This window comes from Cervus elaphus, chromosome 1, assembly GCF_910594005.1.
Source record: "Cervus elaphus chromosome 1, mCerEla1.1, whole genome shotgun sequence".
Lineage (NCBI taxonomy): Eukaryota > Metazoa > Chordata > Mammalia > Artiodactyla > Cervidae > Cervus > Cervus elaphus.
Window position 1 is genome coordinate 49,481,666 of NC_057815.1, and position 23,137 is coordinate 49,504,802.

At 34.5% G+C, this 23,137-nt stretch overlaps 1 protein-coding gene across 16 annotated transcripts in view; it reads left to right on the forward strand.

Annotated features, from left to right (window-relative positions):
* Nucleotides 1-23,137, forward strand: part of SOX6 (SRY-box transcription factor 6) — a 677,134-nt gene that overhangs the window by 224,867 nt on the left and 429,130 nt on the right. The window contains exon 1 of one of the 16 annotated variants that reach the window (XM_043902309.1): nt 5,615-5,956. The exons of 14 other annotated variants lie outside the window; for them this stretch is intronic. Coding sequence is in view for 1 of the 2 variants with exons in the window: in XM_043902091.1 (XP_043758026.1) it covers nt 12,002-12,117 (116 nt within the window). In the remaining variant the exon portion in view is untranslated. Of the gene's footprint in view, nt 1-5,614; nt 5,957-11,445; nt 12,118-23,137 lie in introns of those variants that run through there. One more of the 16 variants, XM_043902091.1, reaches the window with a different exon arrangement.

The window sequence follows — 23,137 nt, forward strand, 5'->3', positions numbered from 1 at the left end:
TAAGTGCTGTGTTAAATGCCTTATGTCATTTAATCTGCATATTATTTCTGTGGTTGTTGGAAAACTACAAGGATTGTAATGTATGCTACAACAAAGAGTAAAGTAATTGAAGAGCCTTTTACATCTGATGCTAAACGTCTAGAAAATAAAGGCCCATGAAACAAATTGTATAAGAGAGGAGATTCTTAAATTCTGTGTGCTTATCTTTCTCAAAATTGAGAAGATTTAATATGATCCTGGGAAAGAATAATAGAAAATTAGTCAGTGGTTCTTAGCAATCACTAATTCTTTAAACAACCTTTTATTATGAAAATTTTAGTTGTTTAAAAATGTATAAATAAGCTAAGATACTGTATATTTATAAGAAATGAAACATTACTAATGCAGTCTAAATCTTCTGTGAATTCTTTCCCAATTTTTTGTCTTCCTCTCTTTATGCTAGAGGTAACCATTTTTTTGAATTTGGTATTTGTCATTCTCATGCTTTATATTTATACTTAAATTTCATATTCACTCTGTATATGGAGGAAAAACTCTACTTAATCATTCTTAGAGATTTAGGATAGACCTTTTCTTGGCTTCCTGTTACACTTTAATTAAAACCAAAATCCTTAACACAATATGCAAAGCTCTGGTCCCATATAATGTGACCCTTGCATTACCAGCCTTAGCTCTTGCCTTTTTCCTAATGACTCTCTTTGATTCAGCTGGTTTCCTGATCTACACTCTCCAAGTTTTTTGCTGCTCTAAGGTCTTCATGTTACGCTATCTTCTCAACTGGGATATACTTCTCCCCACTGTTCTTCAAAATGAGTCCTACTCATTCTTCAGCTCTCTGTTTAAATGTCATTTCCTCAGAGAAACCTTCCCTGATCCTTCCAATTCAAATCTTGTTTGCCTGCAAAGATCTCATTGCAAACCCTTTAATAATAGGAGATATTGCTATTTCAAATTATGTATTTGTGTGATTTTTGCTTAATGTTTGTCCTTCACTCTGGATTCAATTATTTTATTCTCACGTTTCCCCTTATCAACATGGTTTTGTACATTACAGGCATTCATAGATATTTGTTGTTATCAAGAGAGGAATGTAGTGAATGAAGAAGAAAGGGAGATTGAGAAAGAAAACTACATATAAATAGAGTCTGTGGGTTAGTTGATCTATACTGTTAAGGTTAAATTATGCAACTTGAATCTAGTTTAAGAGTAGGGTGAGAGAGGTGGTAGGGACCTTGTTTGTTTCTTAAATCTAGTTGCAGAATGTATCTATTATCCATTGTTGCCTCTTGTTTTTCAGTGCAATCTTTGACTTTTATGTTCTCATTTTTGGGACTCTGCATTCTTGAACTGAGCTTTAAAGTTGTAAACTTTTGAGCAGCCCCAGCATCTATAATATTAGTGTGGAGACGCTATAGTGGGCTCTAAAAATCTGGGAAAATCTCTGACACACAGTTGAGGAAATACGTATGGTACTTTTGCATAAGAAAGCCATGAGGCCACTTATAAGAGTTTTCAGGTGCGTGACTGTAACTAAAGTATTCTTAGTAGTGACACCTGCCTTTATAATGGTAGGCAGTCTGATTTTTTAAGGGGGTTATAGAAAAGATTATAAAAAAGGAGAAAAGAAAATGAAATCAGTCTGAAAGGAGGACTAAGGTTTTCAAAATATCTGAATATACTTATGCTGTACTCTGTAAATCTTTGCTGGCATTTGTAATTAAAATCCAAGGCCAAAAGATGATGGTGAAATTTTTTTTTTTGGTTGTTGATATGGGAAAAGGAGACAAAAAAGGGGATAAAAAAGGGAATTTAATTAAAATGTCTTAGTGTTAAAAGGAGGGGATTTGTAGAGTGTCTCATTTGTGGTCATAGAAGGTGCCATTATTAGTAATAACAGCGTACCTTACATTTTTATTTTTATTACTCCTTACACTTTTTTTTTTTTTACTCCTTACACTTTTAAATGAACTTTTTCATGTATAATCATATACATTTCTTTTATTAACCCCATGAGATAGTTACAATGGGGGTTTTATTATCTTTAGTTTATAATGAGGAAAACTAGGATTGAACAGAAATCAGAGAGAAGCCAAGACTAAGACTTAAAAACAATTCCGAGGTTTAGTTTTGTAGGCAAGTATTCATTCTACTTCTACCCTTCCATAAAGGATTGGAGGGTATAATTAGGTTCTATTAAGGACCAAGCTCATTGGGGTGGATGTCCTCTATAGCAGTGGTCCCCAACCTTTTTGGCACCAGGGACCAGTTTCTTGGAAGACAGTTTTCCACACACTGGGGGTGGAGATGGGGCACGGTTTCAGGATGTTTGAAGTGCATTTACAGTTATTATACGCTTTATTTTTGTTATTATTACATCATCTCAACCTCAGATCACGAAGCATTAGATCCTGGAGGTAAGAGACCCCTGCCCTATAGGTTTCCTAGACTTAAATGTTTAGTTTTTTTCTAATTTCCTAAAGTTGTAAAGTAGTTAACCATCTCCAGCAAATAAAACTGAGATGGTTATATGCATATAGTTAATAGATACACTGCTAAGCCTGTTAAGGCTTTCTGGGTGAAGTAATTGTTTCCTGATATCGTGTGATATCAGGAGCCCACTACTCTCCTGATATCTTAGGGTTCCAAGAATAAGCAGACATGGAGTTTATAAGAATGAAATGCCATAACATTTGAAGTAAATAAATTGTAGCTTAAATAAAAGCATGTGATGAAGCAGCGGGTACAAGCCCCTTGAATGGAAACCTGTCATTTGAACTGAAGATGGACATTTTTTGGCACTCGTTGAAAATATTTTTTTTAAAAGAACAAGTGGAAGGCAATGTGTATATTGCATTTATGCATGTGTACATGCAGGTGGAGGGGTATTTCTTTGAGAACAAAGAAATTCTAGCAGGTATTTGTAATGATTAGCCAAGAAAACTGTTTGCTGCATTTAAAGTAAAAGCCAAACCTTGTATTTTTCAATTGGACAAAGAGCCTGGTTGCAGAGAAATTCAAATTCTCACTCTTTCTGGGCCAGCAAGCAGAAGCCTCCCTTAGGTTAAAGGAACCAGACATGTTCACTCTGAAGTACAGAAGTCTCAAGAGAATCTAATATCTGTCCTAAGATGGATAAATTGCTGCTGTAGGGGAATAGTGTGAACTGTGGAGAACCAAACCCAAGTTATCAGGTGAAAGTCACAAGGAGCCACAGTCACAAAAACAGCAGAAGAAATGCTTTGTAACAGCTACAGTTGTCTAACAATGGGTTGAACTTTTTTGTTGATATAGTGAAGGCCTTGCTACTGGGAGGAATTGGGAAGAAAGATTAAAGTGTTGGATTATAGCAAGTTGTTTAAGTATTGATGTTTCTAAGATGTGCTCTATATGTTAACTGGCTAAGACAAGGATGTGAGTCAACATAGCAAGGATATATTCTTATGTGAAGCCAAGGATGAATGTCATGAAGGCCAGGTTTACTTTCTGGGATGCTCAGCTCTATTTACTCTAGTATGTCAGTTAAAAAATTCACCAATTTTTATCTATAGACAGCCATTTGATGCCTAAAATTGTCCCAACTAAGACCTTTAAACTTCACAGCTATTCTCAAACCTCAGAAGAACTGGCATAAGAGAATGAAATTGTATTATAAGGAAGAAAAAGAGAAATCTGTTAGTTTCTCCATTGGGTCCAGATATAGAGAAGAAGAATTTATTAATAATATGATTTAGGGAGAATAAATTTTAAAAAATCACTAAATTCACTAAATTACCTTTAAAGGCTCCTGAACTTTAGTACATTAATAAGATAAAGGATGACATTTTTAAGCACCTTGGAGATTTTCTAAGTTTCTTCATGTTGAGGTAGTGCTTTCATTTGAACAATTAAACATATTTAAAAATTAAAAAGTAATACACAAATATATTCTTATTCTAGAGTAACTTGCATATAGTAGGAAATCATTAAATGTTACTTGAACGAATAATTTTTGAAAAAAGTGAAGGAAATTTTCCTTAATGTCTCTTCCCACCTCGGATTCTACTTCTCCTCCCCAAACATGGTTACTGTTTTCAATGTGGTTTATATCTTTCCAGACCTCTTTCTATATAATGATATACATATACACACAATTATATAGAAATGTGCAATTTTATTTTTTTTAATTAATTAATTTTTTTTTCATTTATTTTTATTAGTTGGAGGCTAATTACTTTACAATATTGTAGTGGTTTTTGCCATACAGTGACATGAATCAGCCATGGATTTACATGTGTTCCCCATCCTGAACCCGCCTCCCACCTCCCTTCCCATACCATCCCTCTGGGTCATCCCAGTGCACCAGCCCCAAGCACCCTGTCTCATGCATCCAACCTGGACTGGTGATCTGTTTCACACTTGGTAATATACATGTTTCAATGCTGTTCTCTCAGATCATCCCACCCTTGCCTTCTCCCATAGAGTCCAAAAGACTGTTCTATACATCTGTGTCTCTTTTTCTGTTTTGCATATAGAGTTATCATTACCATCTTTCTAAATTCCATATATATGTGTTAGTATACTGTATTGGTGTTTTTCTTTCTGGCTTACTTCACTCTGTATAATAGGCTCCAGTTTCATCCATCTCATTAGAACTGATTCAAATGTATTCTTTTTAATGGCTGAGTAATATTCCATGGTGTATATGTACCACAGCTTCCTTATCCATTCATCTGCTGATGGGCATCTAGGTTGCTTCCAATGTCCTTGCTATTATAAACAGTGCTGCGATGAACACTGGGGTACATATGTCTCTTTCAATTCTGGTTTCCTCAGTGTGTATGCCCAGAAGTGGGATTGCTGGGTCATATGGCAGTTCTGTTTCCAGTTTTTTAAGGAATCTCCACACTGTTTTCCATAGTGGCTATACTAGTTTGCATTCCCACCAACAGTGTAAGAGGGTTCCCTTTTCTCCACACCCTCTCCAGCATTTATTGCTTGTAGACTTTTGGATAGCAGCCATCCTGACTGGCGTGTAATGCTACCTCATTGAGGTTTCGATTTGTATTTCTCTGATAATGAGTGATGTTGAGCATCTTTTCATGTGTTTGTTAGCCATCTGTATGTCTTCTTTGGAGAAATGTCTGTTTAGTTCTTTGGCCCATTTTTTGATTGGGCCATATATTTTTCTGGAATTGAGCTGCAGGAGTTGCTTGTATATTTTTGAGATTAATCCTTTGTCTGTTTCTTCATTTGCTATTATTTTCTCCCATTCTGAAAGCTGTCTTTTCACTTTGCTTATAGTTTCCTTTGTTGTGCAAAAGCTTTTAATTTAATTAGGTCCCATTTGTTTATTTTTGCTTTTATTTCCCAGGCAAGAATACTGCAGTGGGTTGCCATTCCCTTCTCCAGGGGATCTTCCTTATCCAGGGATCAAACACAGGTCTCCTAGGCATGCTGCTGCAGCTGCTGCTAAGTCACTCCAGTCGTGTCCGAATCTGTGCGACCCCATAGACGGCAGCCCACCAGGATCCCCCGTCCCTGGGATTCTCCAGGCAAGAACACTAGAGTGGGTTGCCATTCCCCTTCTCCAATGCATGCATGCATGCTAAGTCGCTTCAGTTGTGTCCGACTCTGTGCGACCCTATGGACAGCAGTCCACCAGGCTTCTCTGCCCACAGGATTCTCCAGGCAAGAATACTGGAGTGGGTTGCCATTTCCTTCTCTCTCCTAGGCATAGAGGAGTGAAAAAACATTATATTATTTACTCATTCATTAATGAAACAGAAGAAGTCTTTATTATCAGAGAATAATTGGTAGTGAGAAAAGGCCACTAATTTTATCCAATTAAAATTGAGTGGGGATAATAACTATAAACTCTGGAAGAAACGTGAAAAACAACTGTTTGAAGATATGGGAGAACAATCCAAAGCAGGCTAAATCTTCAGAGGAGATGACATTTGGAAGAAGGAATATTTAGGTAAGTTTGCCATTTTAGGAGTTTCAGTATGAAGGTAGTCTCAGTTTATAAAACTCCAGTAGAAAAACTAGCAGTCTTTCTGGTCTGGGGAACTAGTAGAACAGACTTTGGAGCAACCACAACTACTGGGAAGTGAGAATGTAATTCTGGAAAAGAAAGAGTCACAGAAAGTGACTCCTAAATTCTATGTATAAATTTTGCCCCAGCCTCTGACTGATCTGCAAGCCATATATGCTCAGGAGAGGTGTTAAGAGCTCACATAAGGCTTAAAGAACTAAATAGATATTTAAGCTGCTGCCCATTGCAGGTGAGACAGAATGTGCAGTTTGAGTCTAAGCAAATAAGCTTTTTGCTAAACAAACAAAAAGGGACACTCTTTACAGCACTATAAAAGAATCCAGAGTCTCCATGACATAATGGTCAAGATATCTAAGGTGAAGGTGAAAGTCGTTCAGTCATGTCTGACTCTTTGCCACCCCATGGACTATACAGTCCGTGGAGTACTGGAGTGAGTAGCCTTTTCCTTCTCCAGGGGATCTTCCCAACCCAGGGATCAAACCCAGGTCTCCTGCATTGCAGGTGTGTTCTTTACCAGCTGAGCCACCAGGGAAGCCAGAATACTGGAGTGGGTAGCCTATCGCTTCTCCAGTGGATCTTCCCAACCCAGGAATTGAACAGAGGTCTCCTGCATTGCAGGCGGATTCTTTACCAACTGAGCTATGAGGGAAGCTGTGATATCTACGAATAATCCCAAATTACTCAACAAACAAAGAAGGGGAAAGTGTTAAATAAATAGGGCATTTCAGCAGACAGATAGAATTTTCAAAAGATCCAGATGGGAACTTAAAACTGAAAAAAAAATGAAAGATGATATCTGAAATGAGACTAACTTGATGGGCAAATCAGTAGAATAAAAATGACAGGGAATAGCTAGTGAAATTGAAAATAGATCAATAGAAATTATCTGATATAAAAAACATAGAGAAAAAATTAAAAATGAATATAGCACTAGGGATACATAAAACATTATTAAAAGTTCTAATGTATATAAATCCTAGAAAAAAAGGAGAGCAATATTAGGGTAGAAAAAAATGCTTGAAGAAATAAATGGTTCCAAATTTCCCAAATTTGGTGAAAGATATAAATTTACATATTTAAGAATTTCAGTGAACTTCAAGTAGCATAAATGCAAAGAAAAACACACTAGACACATTGAAATAAACTGCATAAAGCAAAGGAAAATGTAGAGGTAAAGTCTTTTTTTTTTTTTCTGGTAATGACAGAAAACAGAGAACATAACTTACCAACATTGGGACTGAAAGAGGAATTGTCAGAGAAGAATTTAGAGATTAAACAGACAATAGGAGGTGTTATGAATATCTTATATCAAAAATGTACAGGTGTACCTTGGAGATATTGTAGATTTAGTTCCCGACCACTGCAATAAAGGTAGTATCACAATAGTCACACAATTTTTTTGGTTTTTCAGTGCATATGAAAGTTCTGTTTATACTATATTGTAGACTATTAAGTGTGCAGTAGCATTAAAAATACTTTATTGCTAAAACATGCTAATCATCATCTGACAATCAAAGTTGCCTCAAAACATCAGTTTGTAGAAACTACAATATTTACTAAATGTAATAAAGCAACGTGCAATAAAAAGAAGTACACCTTTACTACTTAGAAGACATAAGAAATTCCTCAAAAAACCCCCCAAAACCAGAACTTGCTAAAACTGACACAAGATGAGACAGAAAACCTAAATAGCACTTTGTTTATAAAAGACATTGCATTTTAAATTAAAAAATAAAACTTTTTATTAAGAAAACTTTGAGTCCAAAGTGGTTTCACTGATGAATTCTGTCATATATTTAAGAAATAGCATCAATCTTACCTAAACTCTTTCAAAATATAGAGGAAGGAGGAATAATTTCTACCTTTCAAGTCTAGTATTACCATAATACCAAACCTGACAAAACATTACAAAAGGCAAATTTTAGACCTATATTCTTTATGATCATAGATGCAAAAATCCTTAACATCAGCAAATTAAGTCCAACAATACAAAAAGAGTGGGAATAGAACTGCCATATGACCCAGCAATCCCACTTCTGGGCATACACACCGAGGAAACCAGAATTGAAAGAGACATATATACCCCAATGTTCATCGCAGCACTGTTTATAATAGCCAGGGCATGGAAGCAACCTAGATGTCCATCAGCAGATGAATGGATAAGAAAGCTGTGATACATATACACCATGGAATATTACTCAGCCATTAAAAAGAATACATTTGAATCAGTTCTAATTAGGTGGATGAAACTGGAGCCTATTATACAGAGTGAAGTAAGCCAGAAAGAAAAACACCAATACAGTATACTAACACATATATATGGAATTTAGAAAGATGGTAATGATAACCCTATATGCAAGACAGCAAAAGAGACACAGATATATAGAATAGTCTTCTGGACTCTGTGGGAGAGGGTGAGGGTTGGATGATTTGGGAGAATGGCATTGAAACATTTATTATATATGAAATGAATCGCTAGTCCAGGTTGGATGCATGAGACAGGGTGCTTGGGGCTGGTGCACTGGGATGACCCAGAGGGATGGTATGGGAAGGGAGGTGGGAGGCGGGTTCAGGATGGGGAACACATGTAAATCCATGGCTGATTCATGTCAATGTATGGCAAAAACCACTACAATATTGAAAAGTAATTAACCTCCAATTAAAATAAATTTATATTAATAAAAAAATACAAAAAGAGAATAATATATCATGATCAAATAGGGATTAGGCCAAGAATGCAAGGTTAATTTAGCATTTGGAAGATCTCACCATATTATTAATGGAATAAGTGAAAAATATCATATAATCATTTTCATAGATGTAGAAAAATATTTAACAACAATAATTAATAATTAAAAGCCCTCAGCAAGCTAGGAACAAAAAATAATTTCCCTAATCTGAAAAGGACATCTGTGAAAAATTTACAACTAGCATCATGTTTAATGGTGAAATATTGAATGAAATTTTTCCACAATGGAGAGCAAAATAATTAATATCTATGTTCTTTCATCCCATTTGACATTGTATTGGAGGCCCTAACCATTGTGAGGAGGCAAGAAAAGGAAACAGTATGAGAATACAAAAGGAAAAAGTACAACTGTCTCTGCATCTTTGGCAAGGTTACACGAACACAAGGTCTTCTATATGCTAATGGATGGGGATAAAAATTCCATGGAAAACAATGGAGATATTATTTTGACTCAATCTTAAAAATTAAAACTAAAATTGAAAAATTACTTTATATAATTGGCAGCATTTCATTTGTATTTGTGCATTCTTAGAAGAATGAATTAACTGCATGATTTTTAAGAATAGTTTTTCAGGTCAAATATTATGATCATTTGACATGGTATCATTTTTGCAGGGAACATTTTTTAAGGTCTTTGTTTAATCTTTTTATATTCAAATCATTCTCTGTTGAAAATATACCATGTTAATTCATTCTTGGCAGTTTTTGGTTCTTCAGTTTATCTTGGCGAACTGCAGATTCTTGATTTGTCAACAGTCTGAGCTGGTCTTCAACACTATATTTCTCACAAGTTCTTGCTTTTTTTTATTAAGATTTGCAATTTCACTTTGAATTCATTTCACATATTTATTTTGAATATTATTTACAATATTCCACAATGCAATTTCATGGCTGCAATCACCATCCACAGTGATTTTGGAGCCCAAGAAAATAAAGTCTGTCACTGCAGCCATGAAATTAAAAGACGCTCCTTGGAAGAAAAGCTATGACAAACCTAGACAGCATATTAAAAAGCAGAGACATTTCTTTACCGACAATGGTCCATCTAGTCAAACCTATGGTTTTTCCAGTAGTCATGCATGGATGATGAGAGTTGGACCATAAAGAAGACTGAGTCCCAAAGAATTGATGTTTTTGAAATCTGGTGCTAGAGAAGACTGTTGAGAGTCCCTTGGACAGCAAGGAGATCAAACCAGTCAATCCTAAAGTAAATCAACCCTGAATATTCATCAGAAGGACTGATGCTGAAGCTCCAATACTTTGGCCACCTGATGCAAAGGGCCGACTCTTTGGAAAAAATACTGATGCTGGGAAAGATTGAGGCCAGGAGGAGAAGGGGGAAACGGAGGATGAGATGGCTGGATGGCATCACCGGCTCAGTGGACACGGGTTTGAGTAAACTCCAGGAGACAGTGAAGGACAAGGAAGCCTGGTGTATTATAGTCCATGGGGTTGCAAAGAGTCAGACACGACTGAGTGACTAAACAACAACAGTGCGATATCCATCAATCAGGTTAGCTTGATTCTCAATCTTGACTAAAAAATAATTATTTGACAATTTTTAAATGTTTTCCTATTCTTAGCTTGCATTTTAATCAATTAAATCAGTCTTTGGGAATGGGAGCCAGGCATCAACATTATTTGAAGATTCCATGTCACTCCAGTGTGCACATAACTTTGAAGCCACTGGACAGTGATTATCAAAGATACAAAGAAATTTATCTAAATTGGTGAGATACCGTTAATTAATCAGTGAGAGATATTTGAATGAAGAGTAATTTTATAAATGTTAATTTCCTTAGTGAATGTTTTTATATTTTGATCATTTTCACTTCCTATTTGATTTTGGAGACTCACATAATGAATTTTGAGTAACAAGAGTATCTTCTATATTCAATGAATATCAAGTATTTATGACCTAGGAATACAGCAGTGAACTAAAATGTATGGTATCCCTTTTTTTGAAGAGTTTACAATCTAAAAAAGAGGAAGACATTAAATAAATACTTAATTATAAGATAATAAATATTGTGAAGCGAAAGAGAGATCCATTGTGAGCTTAGAATCAAGTATGGTGACTCTGCATTGGTGATATTAAAGCTGAGGCCTAAGGAGACAGTGGAAACAGTGTCAGACTTTGTTTTTTGGGGCTCCAAGATCACTGCAGATGGTGACTGCAGCCATGAAATTAAAAGACGCTTACTCCTTGGAAGGAAAGTTATGACCAACCTAGATAGCATATTAAAAAGCAGAGACATTACTTTGCCAACAAAGGTTCATCTGGTCAAGTCTATGGTTTTTCCAGTAGTCATGTGTGGATGTGAGAGTTGGACTGTGAGGAAAGCTGAACGCCAAAAAATTGATGCTTTTGAACTATGGTGTTGGAGAAGACTCTTGAGAGTCCCTTGGACTGCAAGGAGATCCAACCAGTCCATCCTAAAGGAGATCAGTCCGGGGCGTTCATTGGAAGGACTGATGTTGAAGCTGAAACACCAATACTTTGGCCACCTGATGCAAAGAGTTGACTCATTGGAAAAGACCCTGATGCTGGAAGGGATTGGGGGCAGGAGGAGAAGGGGACGACAGAGGATGAGATGGTTAGATGGCATCACTAACTCAATGGGCATGAGTTTGAGTAAACTCCAGGAGTTGGTGATAGACAGGGAGGCCTGGCATGCTGTGATTCATGGGGTCACAAAGAGTTGGACATGACTGAGCGACTGAACTGAACTGAACTGAACTGAAAAGATGAGTAAGAGATAATTTGGTGAAGAGGAGATGTAAGAGGGAACAGTTTTTGAAAGGCCATAAATTGGGAGGAGGCTTGTAAGCTCTAGAAACAGAAATCAGGTAAAGATGACTAAGAACAATCAACAAACAATAGAGAAGCTCTAAGTTGCTGTTTGTGTGTGTGTGTGTGTGTGTATGTGTGTGTGAAGATAAAACTAGAAAGATCGTTTGGAATCTGATATTAATAGGCTTGTATCTCTACCAAGTAATTTGGAGTTAAATCTGTAGGTATGAGGAAATAACGAAGGGTTTTTAAGCAGGATATTGGATGTGATCAGATTTTATATTTTAGCACCACAATTCAGGTAACAACAATAAAATAAGATTTCCCCATGTGGTGTCCTCAGCTTAGAAAAGTAAACTTTTCTTTGTTTCTCCCGTGTGTGTGTGTGCGTTTTAGTCAGTGATGTCCAACTCTTTGCCACCCCATGGATTGTACCCTGCCGGGCTCCTCTATCCATGGAATTCTCCAGGCAAGAATACTGGAGAGGGTATCCATTCCCTTCTCCGGGAGATCTTCGTATATTGCAATTCTGTTATTAAGGTAGAATGGATTTCTCCTCCAACTCTCATTACTACCCCATTCCCCAAACTAAATGAAAAACCACATGTAAGAGGAAAAAAAAAAAAATTCCACTAGCATTCCTCAAGAACCATATGTATACCAATACAAGTAGAATTGTCCTATGAGTTTTTTGAGTTTGCTAAAGACAGCTTTGAAATAAGTCCAGGAGCTTGAAAATCATGCTCAAGGGATTGACCCCAGAGAACATTATGACTTCAGCAACCACAGATCTTTGAAGTACTAAAGTGGTCTGAGGCAATTAATTTGATAGCAACAAACATTAAACTGTTCTTTTAGTTTGAATGACTATTAGCTAGTAGGTTAGGAAATGGGAGAGAAAAAATGAAAATGAAAATATTAATTAATTAATTTTTACTTTGGCCTCAATTCAGTCACAGATGATACAGCAGTTTCTTAGGATTTCCACACATTAGTTAATTCAAAGGAGCAGAAAATGAATCAGAACCAGAAAACTATGTATTATGCCCTTCTTTCCTTTATGCACCATGAAAAACTCAGCATCTCTTGTGATAACAGGAGTTTGCATTTCTAAGTTGGCTGCATCCAATCTAAAAATGGATTAAAATATGCTCTTAAACATATTAATGAAGGGTTTTTTTCTTTACCTATCTGTTTATTGAAAGTAAATAGTGATGGAAGTAGTTAATATTTATTTGTACATTTAAGTGGTAGAAAGAACATGTGAAAGCTATGACACTACTGAGTGAAAACACACCAGAATGTTTTTGTTTGTTTCCCAAAGATAAAATACCCTTAACCAAACAATTTAGAGCATGATTTAGACTTGCCCTCCCCCCATATTACAAAATGTAAATGCCTCTGTTGTAAATGGTGTCCATTGACTTTCGGCCATTGACAATTTGAATCTAAGAAAAGAAACGGAATCTTCACAGCTCTGTCGGCTAAAGAGCCAATTAGATCTGGAGATAGCAGGTTTTAGGTACAGGAAATTATGTACAGGAGGAATTGAATATTAATTGTAATTGGAAAGCACATAATCTAAATTCGGTTGTGATTATGCCACAGATTCACTCTGGGTTTCATTTAGTCCATCTCAAATCTGTACTGGCACCGTACTGTTAGTGCTACTCATAATAATAACCAGTACCGAAAATAATTGCAAGTTTTCAGTGTTCCAGTACTTTGTGCCTGTTTGGTCTTCTACCTTTCTCTCTTTTAAAATTAAAGCTCTAGTTAGTGAAGAAAACGGTTTATGTTTCTGGGAAGAAGCACTTTTCCTAATGAAAAAATCCTCTTAAGATCTGCCGTATATATTGCTGTCTGGCATGTTTGCAAATTGTATATGGCATTCAGTGGGACAGTTCCAAACAGAGACACACATTTCTAGATCAGAAAGAAAAAAAAAATGCCCTTGGTTCATTTCTGATATGTTAATTTTATTTTTATGCTGCCACCTTTTCTTTCTTTTTCAGCCATGTAGTCAGTGATTGCTCAATAATAGCTAAATTGCCTAAAGCAGTCTATTTTTTAAAATTTTTATTTTAGAAGGTAAAGAAATGCATTTCACTCATGACTTGGCTTCTTGAAATTTCAGTATTTTATCAGTTTATTTTGCTGTTTCCCTAGAGTTGTTTAAACTTTTTTTTGACCCTAAAAATAAGGGTGTGTCAGAATTGTTGCAAGCAAAGATAGAGGTAATCATATATGGTTCCTGTTATAAGCTTTGTGTTGATACTGACTGCTATTTAAAATAAGACCTCTAAGATGAATCTACTTTTAGCATTTTTCTCTTTCAAGTGACTTTATTGTACAGAATGTAATCAATTTTTTCATAATAGTTACATTTTTATACCTTTATTGTTCAAGGATTAATCTGGCTATTTGAATAAGAAACTCAATTGAGAATGTATTTCTTAAATTTCTAAAGACTGCCTTTTAGCTATTATAATCACCTATACATTCTGATTTCCTAAATAATTTGTTCTTTAGAAAATATAAACAAAATTGAAGAATATGATATTTAAAATCATCCATAATTCCATTACCAGTGATAACCCCTATTAAAATTGGAAGGTAATATGTGTTATAATTAAGGGTATATCCTATCTAGTTTTAAGTTATAATTTTAAAGTTTAATTATCTAACATCTTGTCTTGGTGACTCAGAGTCATCGTGATGAACATTTGATTCCTGAACTGCTCCTTGAGTTGTCTGCTAAGTCTAGTTATCTCTGTGCTGAGTGGGCCCCCATACGGCTATGCTTTTTGAGTGCCTGTGTCTGCATTTTGAATTTTCTGTCTTTGCCTTTGTTTCCAGACTGTAAACTGTCATTTCTTGATAATCAGTGTTTTTATCTACTAATATTAATCCTCCTTCAATACTCCCATGGACTGCTATTTCTGTTTGGCTCAGTGTTAAATAGAGAAAAGGGGAAAACTAGCAGTTTTATACAGTTCCTTTATGTTGTACAGCACTAATACAGGTGCTTTCACGTAAATGATGCTATTAAATTTTCACACTATGTTCTTGAATATTGTTAGTTCAATTTTCTTAGATAACAGAGAACAATTTACTGAGCATTTGCTATATATGAGGCACTGTGCTAAGAACTTTACATGTACTGTGTTAATTGGGTTTATTTCTGTAATACTCCAGTGAGGTGGATTGTTTTACAGATAGAAACACCTAGGTATTTCTTGTAACTTGCCCAAGATCATAATACTATTAAGTAGTAGAATCAGGATTTGAACTCAGGTGGGCCCCTCAAATCATTAAAAGCACTATAATTTTATCTGAAGTGAAAGTAAATAGATTCTGATCTCAGGAATTCTTCTTTAAGAAAAGTAAAGCAGCTTTACTATACTACTTTGACATCTGTTTTGGGTTTGTTCCTTTCTAATTCCCTTCATTGCTCTATTATAAGGATGATGCTGAATAAGGGATCTATGGAGAAATGTGGGTGTCTGAGGAACTCAATATTCAGGACAAATTAATCCTAAAAGAATGAGGTTAAAAAGATTTATCAAGGAAGGAGTAATTCTTGTTAAATAAGTCCATCTTTCATAATTCATAGAATTATGAGTGTATTCCCTGCAAAATTTCCTATATTAAAAGGTCCTGAGATATTTGAAGAAAAGCTATGACAAACCTAGACAGCATATTAAAAAGCAGGGACATTACTTTACCGACAAAGGTCCATCTAGTAAAAGCTATGGTTTTTCCAGTAGTCATGTATGGATGTGAGCGTTGGACCATAAAGAAGGCTGAGAGCCAAAGACATGCTTTTGAACTGTGGTGTTGGAGAAGACTCTTGAGAGTCCCTTGGACTGCAAGGAGATCAAACCAGTCAATCCTAGAGGAAGTCAATCCTGAATATTCATTGGAAGGACTGATGCTGAACCTGAAGCTCCAATACTTTGGCCACCTTATGTGAAGAGATGACTCATTGGAAAAAACCCTGATGCTGGGAAAGACTGAAGACAAAAAGAGAAACAGGAAGCAGAGGATGAGATGGTTAGATAGCATCTGTGACTCTATGGACATAAGTTTGATCAAACTCCGGGAGATGGTGAAGGACAGGGAAGTCTGGAATGCTGCAGTCCATGGGGTTGCAAAGAGTCAGACATGACTGAGCGACTGAACAGCAACAATATAGTAATTAACCAAAATACCATTGTATTGATTGTCCATAGCTATAATTCTTGGGGAAACAGGTTTTAATATCTATGTATATTTTTAATTATACATGAAATAAAATAGTAATTTCAAGGAAAAAGCCTCATTAGTTACTTTCAGGGTAGTTCAGAGGGCTTCCTTGGTGGCTCAGACGGTAAAGAATCCACCCCTAGTGCAGGAGACCCAGGTTTGATCCCTGGGTCGGGAAGATCCCCTGAAGAAGCAAATGGCTACCAAAGCCAATATTCTTACCTGGAGAATTCCATGGACAGAGGAGCCTAGCAGACTGTAGTCCATGGGGTCGCAAAAACTCAGACATGACTGAATGACTAAGCATGTGTGATAGTTCAGAGGTTAAGTGGTGGTGAAGAACTTGGTCTTTAAAGTTTTCTGCCTAGATTCAAATCCTAACTTGACCATTGCTAAAATAAAGTTGGATAAGTTAATTTCTATGTGCCTACTTTCTCATATGTAAAATGGGGATAGTGACAATAATATCTACAAGTTAATACCCTCTCCAATATGAGTTGTTTGTTTTGTGGACTAAAGTTAATATGTATAAAATAACTTGTATAATGCTTACTGTACAATAAGTGCTTTACAAGTGTTACTATTACTTTAATTTGAACTTTTTTCAAATCTCTGAGTTCTGTAAAAACTGCTAACAATTTTAAGTCTTTGCCTATCAAAATAGTATATTTTTCACTTCACAAATAACCTAACCTGCCTTCCATTATTCCCTTTTTCCTTTCTTAAGACCTACCCTGAAGTTGACAGTGACCTCGCAATGAACTCTGTAACTTCATTTTAGGTCATTTTTTAGAGCTAAGCATAGAAACATCCAAAGTTGCACTATTTTATTCAGAATGGACAAAAACTTCATGTGAGGTATCAAATATAGTGTCTTTTTACCTTCAGATAATTTCCTCTTATGTTGTGAGATGTTTTTTTTTCCCTGTCATTTGAAATTATGATGCATTAGGCAATTAGGTCAAAAGTGGAGTCCAACAACTGACTTGAATGTTGAATGTGCATTGGTATCCTATAATAGAGGGGACTCCTTGTTTATTTGCTAGTTTATTTTTGAAAGAAAGTTGTAAATGGCAATTTACTCTACCACCCCCCCCCCCATGGTGTACATGTGCAAGACAAAGATAAAAACTATGTTTCCTTCGTGGAAGGGTGTGGAGGTAGAGGATGATTTCAAATTAGAAATAATGACAGCAATAGAGGCTTCCGATGAAGATACAGTGGCTACCAAAGGACAAAGGAGAGAAGCTAATTTCTGAAGTTGAGGTATTTGATTAAACATTTATGTTGTTCTTTATGTGTACAAGTGCCAAGTATGTTGTTATTTATGAGCTGAGGAGAGGTGTGTTTGACAGAGGTGTTTATTGGATGGTTTGATGATGGCTGGGAGAGAAGCAATACTGAGATATTCAGAAAACCTGTAATAAGTAAAAAATATTTTGATAGGTAAAGACTTTGGCTTTTTAAGGCTTTTGCAATGATTAACTGGGAGAATTGGTTTATTATTAATGGTGGTTTACAATTTTGGATAATAACATTGACTTAGAGAAAAAACTACCAGATTTTGATTAGAATGCCTAATGCTTTCTTGTATTACTTTAATGAACTTCCTTTTGTAGAGACAGCTTACAACTTTGTCAGCCTCAGGTGACTTTGTGTTTCTTTTTTTAAAGCCTGGTGTTGTTCTTCTGTGTGTGTGTGTTTGTGTTTGTGTGTGCATGTGTATTTGGATTGGAGGAGGAAATAGGGAAAGAATGTGCTATTTTAAGGAGATGAAAAGTCAGTGAAAGTTGACGTAAGGAAATAGAGGTTTGTAATGAAAAATAAAGGATTTCAAGCATGTTTTCTCCCTTAACAAGAAAAATTAAAGTACATTATGCATAGTTCCATGAAGAATGTATATAAATATCATATGCAAAATTAAAGAACAGCGAAAACTTTCTAAGAAGTTAATGTATATGATTTAATAAAATTGTAACAGCGGTAAAGAGAAATTTTTTTGAACATACTTTTAAATATAGTGTCCAATTGGGATATATTTTCAACAGTATAGGCTGGGCCATTTATAGATTACAGCACTTTTAATTTTCTCAATGTTACAAAGTGTTGATTTTGATAAAGAATTTGTTGATGGTATATCAGCTTCTCCATGTGGAGGAGTGCTACGGAGTGATTAGTCAGTCTTGGGGCTTATGGCCAAAATTCAGAAATTGTGTCCCCAGTTCTTCTGGCCTTCTCAAAATGGGAAGAAGCTAGTAAGTTTTCCTGAGCCTTGATTCCTTGTGAAACAAATTCTTCATTATCAAGCATGTCTGTGTTTTTCCTCTTTCTTCATCTTCTTTCTTTTTTTGGAAATTCTCTTTTTCTCTCACGTTGTTACTACCTCCATCTATATTTAATTAAGTAGATACTAATTTTAGAGATACTCCAGGTTTAAATTAGTTACGTGAAAATTCTTTACATTTCTATCATTTTTTATTGTAATTTTAAAGCCAAGGAGTCTAATTTTTCACTCTAAGTTTAAAACTGAGGAATGTAAAACTTGATGAGATTAGTTGATTTGCTCAAGATCACATATTTAGGACCTGGATCAGGATTTTTGGTAATGCTACACTGCCAAATAATTGGTCCCTATTCAGTTTTTCTTTGTTTTTCCATCTTGATGACTTGCGTCAAGATATTTGTTTTAATCAAATGTTCAACCATGTAAAGTTATTTTAATTTACTGTATCTATCTGTCTATTAATAGATGGACATGTTTCAAGGAGATTTACCTCATTGCTTCATAGGGCTCATTTGCAGCTTGAAATAGTACTTTTAAAGGGTTTCATCATTTTAAATAAAATTTCTGATTGGATAGAATATACTAATACATCTATGATTTGCCTTTGGAGAAAAATATTATATGTTTTTTGGCTGTTGTGATAATAAGGCATATGTTATTTTTTGCTTTTCCATAAATTATACTTATTTAACAAGTAGAATGGATTTGGAGAAAAGGGTAAAATATAGTCTTTTTCACTGCTTTTATTTTTTTATTACAAAGCAAACTAGTTATTGGGGAGAATTTGGAAAATATAGAAAAGAAAATTAAAAAAAACTCTATAACATCTAGAGATACCTCAAAAATGCTTATACTGATTATATGCTTCAAGTTTTCCTACTTAGATGCATATTATTTTTAAAAGAAAAATATCTTATTGCAGATGCTGTTTTGCAAGCTACTTTTTAAAAGTTAACATATCATGATGATTTTCCCCTGTCCTTAAATATTCTTCTGCATAACTTTTCTTTTTGAAAATGAACTTTATTTGCTACAAAAGTAACAGATACTGCATATAAGAAATTTAGGAAACATATAAAAATAAAAAGAAGAAAAACCTTCATTCTCAGTCACGATATAATCATTATAATATCAAGGTTATATACATCCAGTATTAAAATTTTGTTTCTCCCTCTCTAATGTTAATATCTATATCTCCTTTTTATACAAAAATGGAATTCTATGGTAACAAATGCTTTATATTCCACTTTTTTATTTAACAGTATCTCATATCATTTACGTTTTCCTGTGATACCACTATTACTTTACATCATTATTTTTAATGGTTGCATACTATTCCATTTGTGGGCCTCTCATAGTTTATAATTGATCATCTATAGTTAAGGTATTTAAAAATTTTTTACTATTATTAACAACATTGTAATAAAGTCTTTTGTAGATCGATCTTTGCACACATCTCTGATGATTTCTTTAGTTTAAATTTTTAAAGATGTTTAATGCATATTGCCAAAATGCCCTCCAGAAAAGTTGAACTGGTTTACTTTTATCAGTAGTGCATGAGAGTACTCACTTGCCACATCCATGCTTACACACACTACTGTTGTTATTTTCAACCATTGCCAATATGACAGGTAGAAAATGGCAGATTATTTTTATTTTTTTGCAGATTATTTTTAGTATAATTATATTTCTTAGATTAGTAGTGAAATGAATATTTCTTCATTTGTTTATTGCTCATTTGCATTTCTTTTCATTTTTAAAAAATAACTTTCTTATATTCTTTGAGAAGTAGCTTTGATTTTTTTTTTTTTTAGATGCACAAATATTTTATTTCTAGTACCTGTGATCAAGATAAAAAATCTTTATACAAACATTAGCTTTGGGAATAGGAATGTATACAAAAGCCAATTTTCTAATTACTGTTAGTATTGTGAATTTTAATATCTAGCCTTTAATCTAGATGTGTTAACTCATACATCAGAACTGCATTCTCTTAAGGTATACAATCCTTGGACTCTTCTATTAATTGCAGTTAGTAAGTCACCTTAGCTCTTTGAGTGCATTTGGATGTCCTTTAAAAAAAAAAACCAAACAGTCATTTGGCAGCCCACACAAAAGATTCCTTAATTACTTGACAAAATTCAATCATCTTCTTTTTTTCGTTTTGTTTTTTTTTTCCTTCCAAGTTTTATATCATTTATTTATTTATTTATTTTTTTATTAGTTGGAGGCTAATTACTTCACAACATTTCAGTGGGTTTTGTCATACATTGATATGAATCAGCCATAGAGTTACACGTATTCCCCATCCCAATCCCCCCTCCCACCTCCCTCTCCACCCGATCCCTCTGGGTCTTCCCAGTGCACCAGCCCCGAGCACTTGTCTCATGCATCCCACCTGGGCTGGTGATCTGTTTCACCATAGATAATATACATGCTGTTCTTTTGAAATATCCCACCCTCACATTCTCCCACAGAGTTCAAAAGTCTGTTCTGTACGAGAAGTAGCTTTGATTTTGGAGTTGGACTGTTGGCGACAGAATTTGAATCTTGGTTCTACCGCCACTACTTACTAACTCTGTAACCTTGGGTGTTTATTTAATCTCTTGGTTCTTCAGTTCCCTTACCTGTAAGTTTCTTATGTTTCATAGACTTGTTGCAAGGGTCAAATGAATGAACATATATGAAATATTTAAAATAGTCCAGCACAAAGTAATGCACATGACTATAATGAGCAGTTCATACTAATTTGTAAGAAGCCTTTATATGCTAAAAATTAATCCTTTATCATTCATGATGCAGATTTTTTTTTCCAACCTTGTCATTTTGTCTTTCACTTAAAGTGTTTAGAAAATCAATTCTCTCTCATTAAATCTAAACTTTTATTATTTTCCTTTTTTTTCTGCCTTTGGTGTCACTTTTAAGGATGTCTTTTCCACCCAACATTATATGTTTGCATATATTTTATTATGTTGATAGTATTATCATGTTTTTTTACATTTAATTTTTAATCCATCTGAAATTTATTTTGTTGTGTGATATGCTATTGGGATATAAAGAACCCACCTTCTCAACAGTATTAGTCATATAAGCCATCTTTTAAACACAACAATTATCATGGACTAAATTCTTAAAGATATTTGAGTCTGTTCTTAACTTCTTTTATTAATAATCGATCTGATCATCTACTGGGAATACTTTTAACTAGTGACATTTTATATTTTTTAATTGAATTATGTTTTTAAAATTATTTTGGTTATTGCAAGCATTTGTTTTTTCAGATGAACTTTAGAATAATCTTATCATTTCTTCCCCTGCCCACCAAAAAAACCCTCTGATTTTTATAGAAGTATAGTAAACTTATAAGACAGTTTGGGATCATATGATTTTTAGACTGATATGTTGTATTTTACTTTAAGGATACATTTTAAATTAAATCCACTGTGCTTAGTACACAACAGGCAGACAGCAGAAGTTGTTGAATAAATGTTAAATATGTTAATAGTAACTGCTGAAAATTTACATGGTTTTAATTTTTACCTATCATAAACAATACTTCAATGAACAAACATAAATCTTTGAATACCACCATGATTGCTCCTGTGGAATAAATTCCTAGACATCTAAAATACAGTTCAAAGAGTATTTTTAATGATTTTGATATATCGCCAAGTAATTTTCTAGAAAGGATACACTGGTTCATACTCCCATCAACAGTTTAAAATCATACTGTTGTGATCAGCTCTGTGTTTGTATCCCCATTGTAAGATGAAATACCAATTTCTAATAAGCTTAAAATTAATATTTCATGATAAAAGAAACACTTTTACTTTTTAAGTGGTTGTTTATGTTTTCTGAATATAAAAGAGAGGCACGTTAAACCTGCAGAATTTAGAGTAAAATAATGTGTTTCCTCTGCTATAGGATAATAAACCAACCAATGTAGATATAAATCCACATGCTTGGGCAGAGTCACATGTGCAAGGAACCACATGATGCTGATGATGATGATAATACAGTAAATATTATTTTAAGATAATGTCTTCAAGTGACTTTTCCCACTATTCTAAATTATATTTCTCCTTTCTTTGTACTGTAAGATCACTTCTCCCTCTCTTCTGATAAAAAGAAATTCAACTTACTTAGTTTTAGTAACTTAATTAGTTTTAGTGTTTATCCAGTTTTAATTCTTTTCATAGTGATAGAATATTGTCACCATTACCTTGCATGGACAATCTCACTCCTTCTATGACCAACTGGCTTTATGTTACAATTTTTGTTAGAGGAAAAAAAAAATTTGTATTTATTTTGTTTTGTCCTTGCATTCCTGGGAACTGAGATTTAAACAAGAAAGTAAACTAAGATTACGATTTTGAATAGTTAGATGGAAAGAAACTTATAAACAAAGGGCTTTAAGTACTCTGGTTCCTTTAGTATTTTATTGATCTATTTATTTACTTTTCATTCTTCCTCTTTATGTCTCTTTTGGCAGTATACATACCACAAAAAAAAGCGGGTAAGGCTCAATCAGTTGTGATAGTACAGTTATTACTACTGTATTTTAAAAGTTGAAGTCCTCCTTGCTTGGGAATAAATACCACTAACTTTAATATCTCTGTAACCACAACTTTTTGTTTTTATAAAATGTCTTTATCAATTGAACTTTTAGTTTTCGGAAGAATAATAGTCCTTAATACTTTTTGTTTTTCTCTTCTTTCCTCTTTCCTACCTTTTCTCCATCTCTTCCATCCACTCTGGCCCCTCCGTTTCCCCCTTCCTTTCCTTTCCTTTCTTTCTGTTTAGTACTAAAGAGATTCAACAGTCAGCTCTGGAGTCTGAAATGTTTCATCAGTAGTGCAGTAGTGTTCCACAGTTGCCTGGGGAGATTTAAGTTGCCCTATGCTTGGTCTATAGAATGTAGTCGGGGACTTAATGATGATCACAAAGAATTCTTTCCTTATTTTCTTCACTTTAACCTCATAGAGATCATATGAAATTCTTACCTATAGCAAGAGTGTATGATTTTAA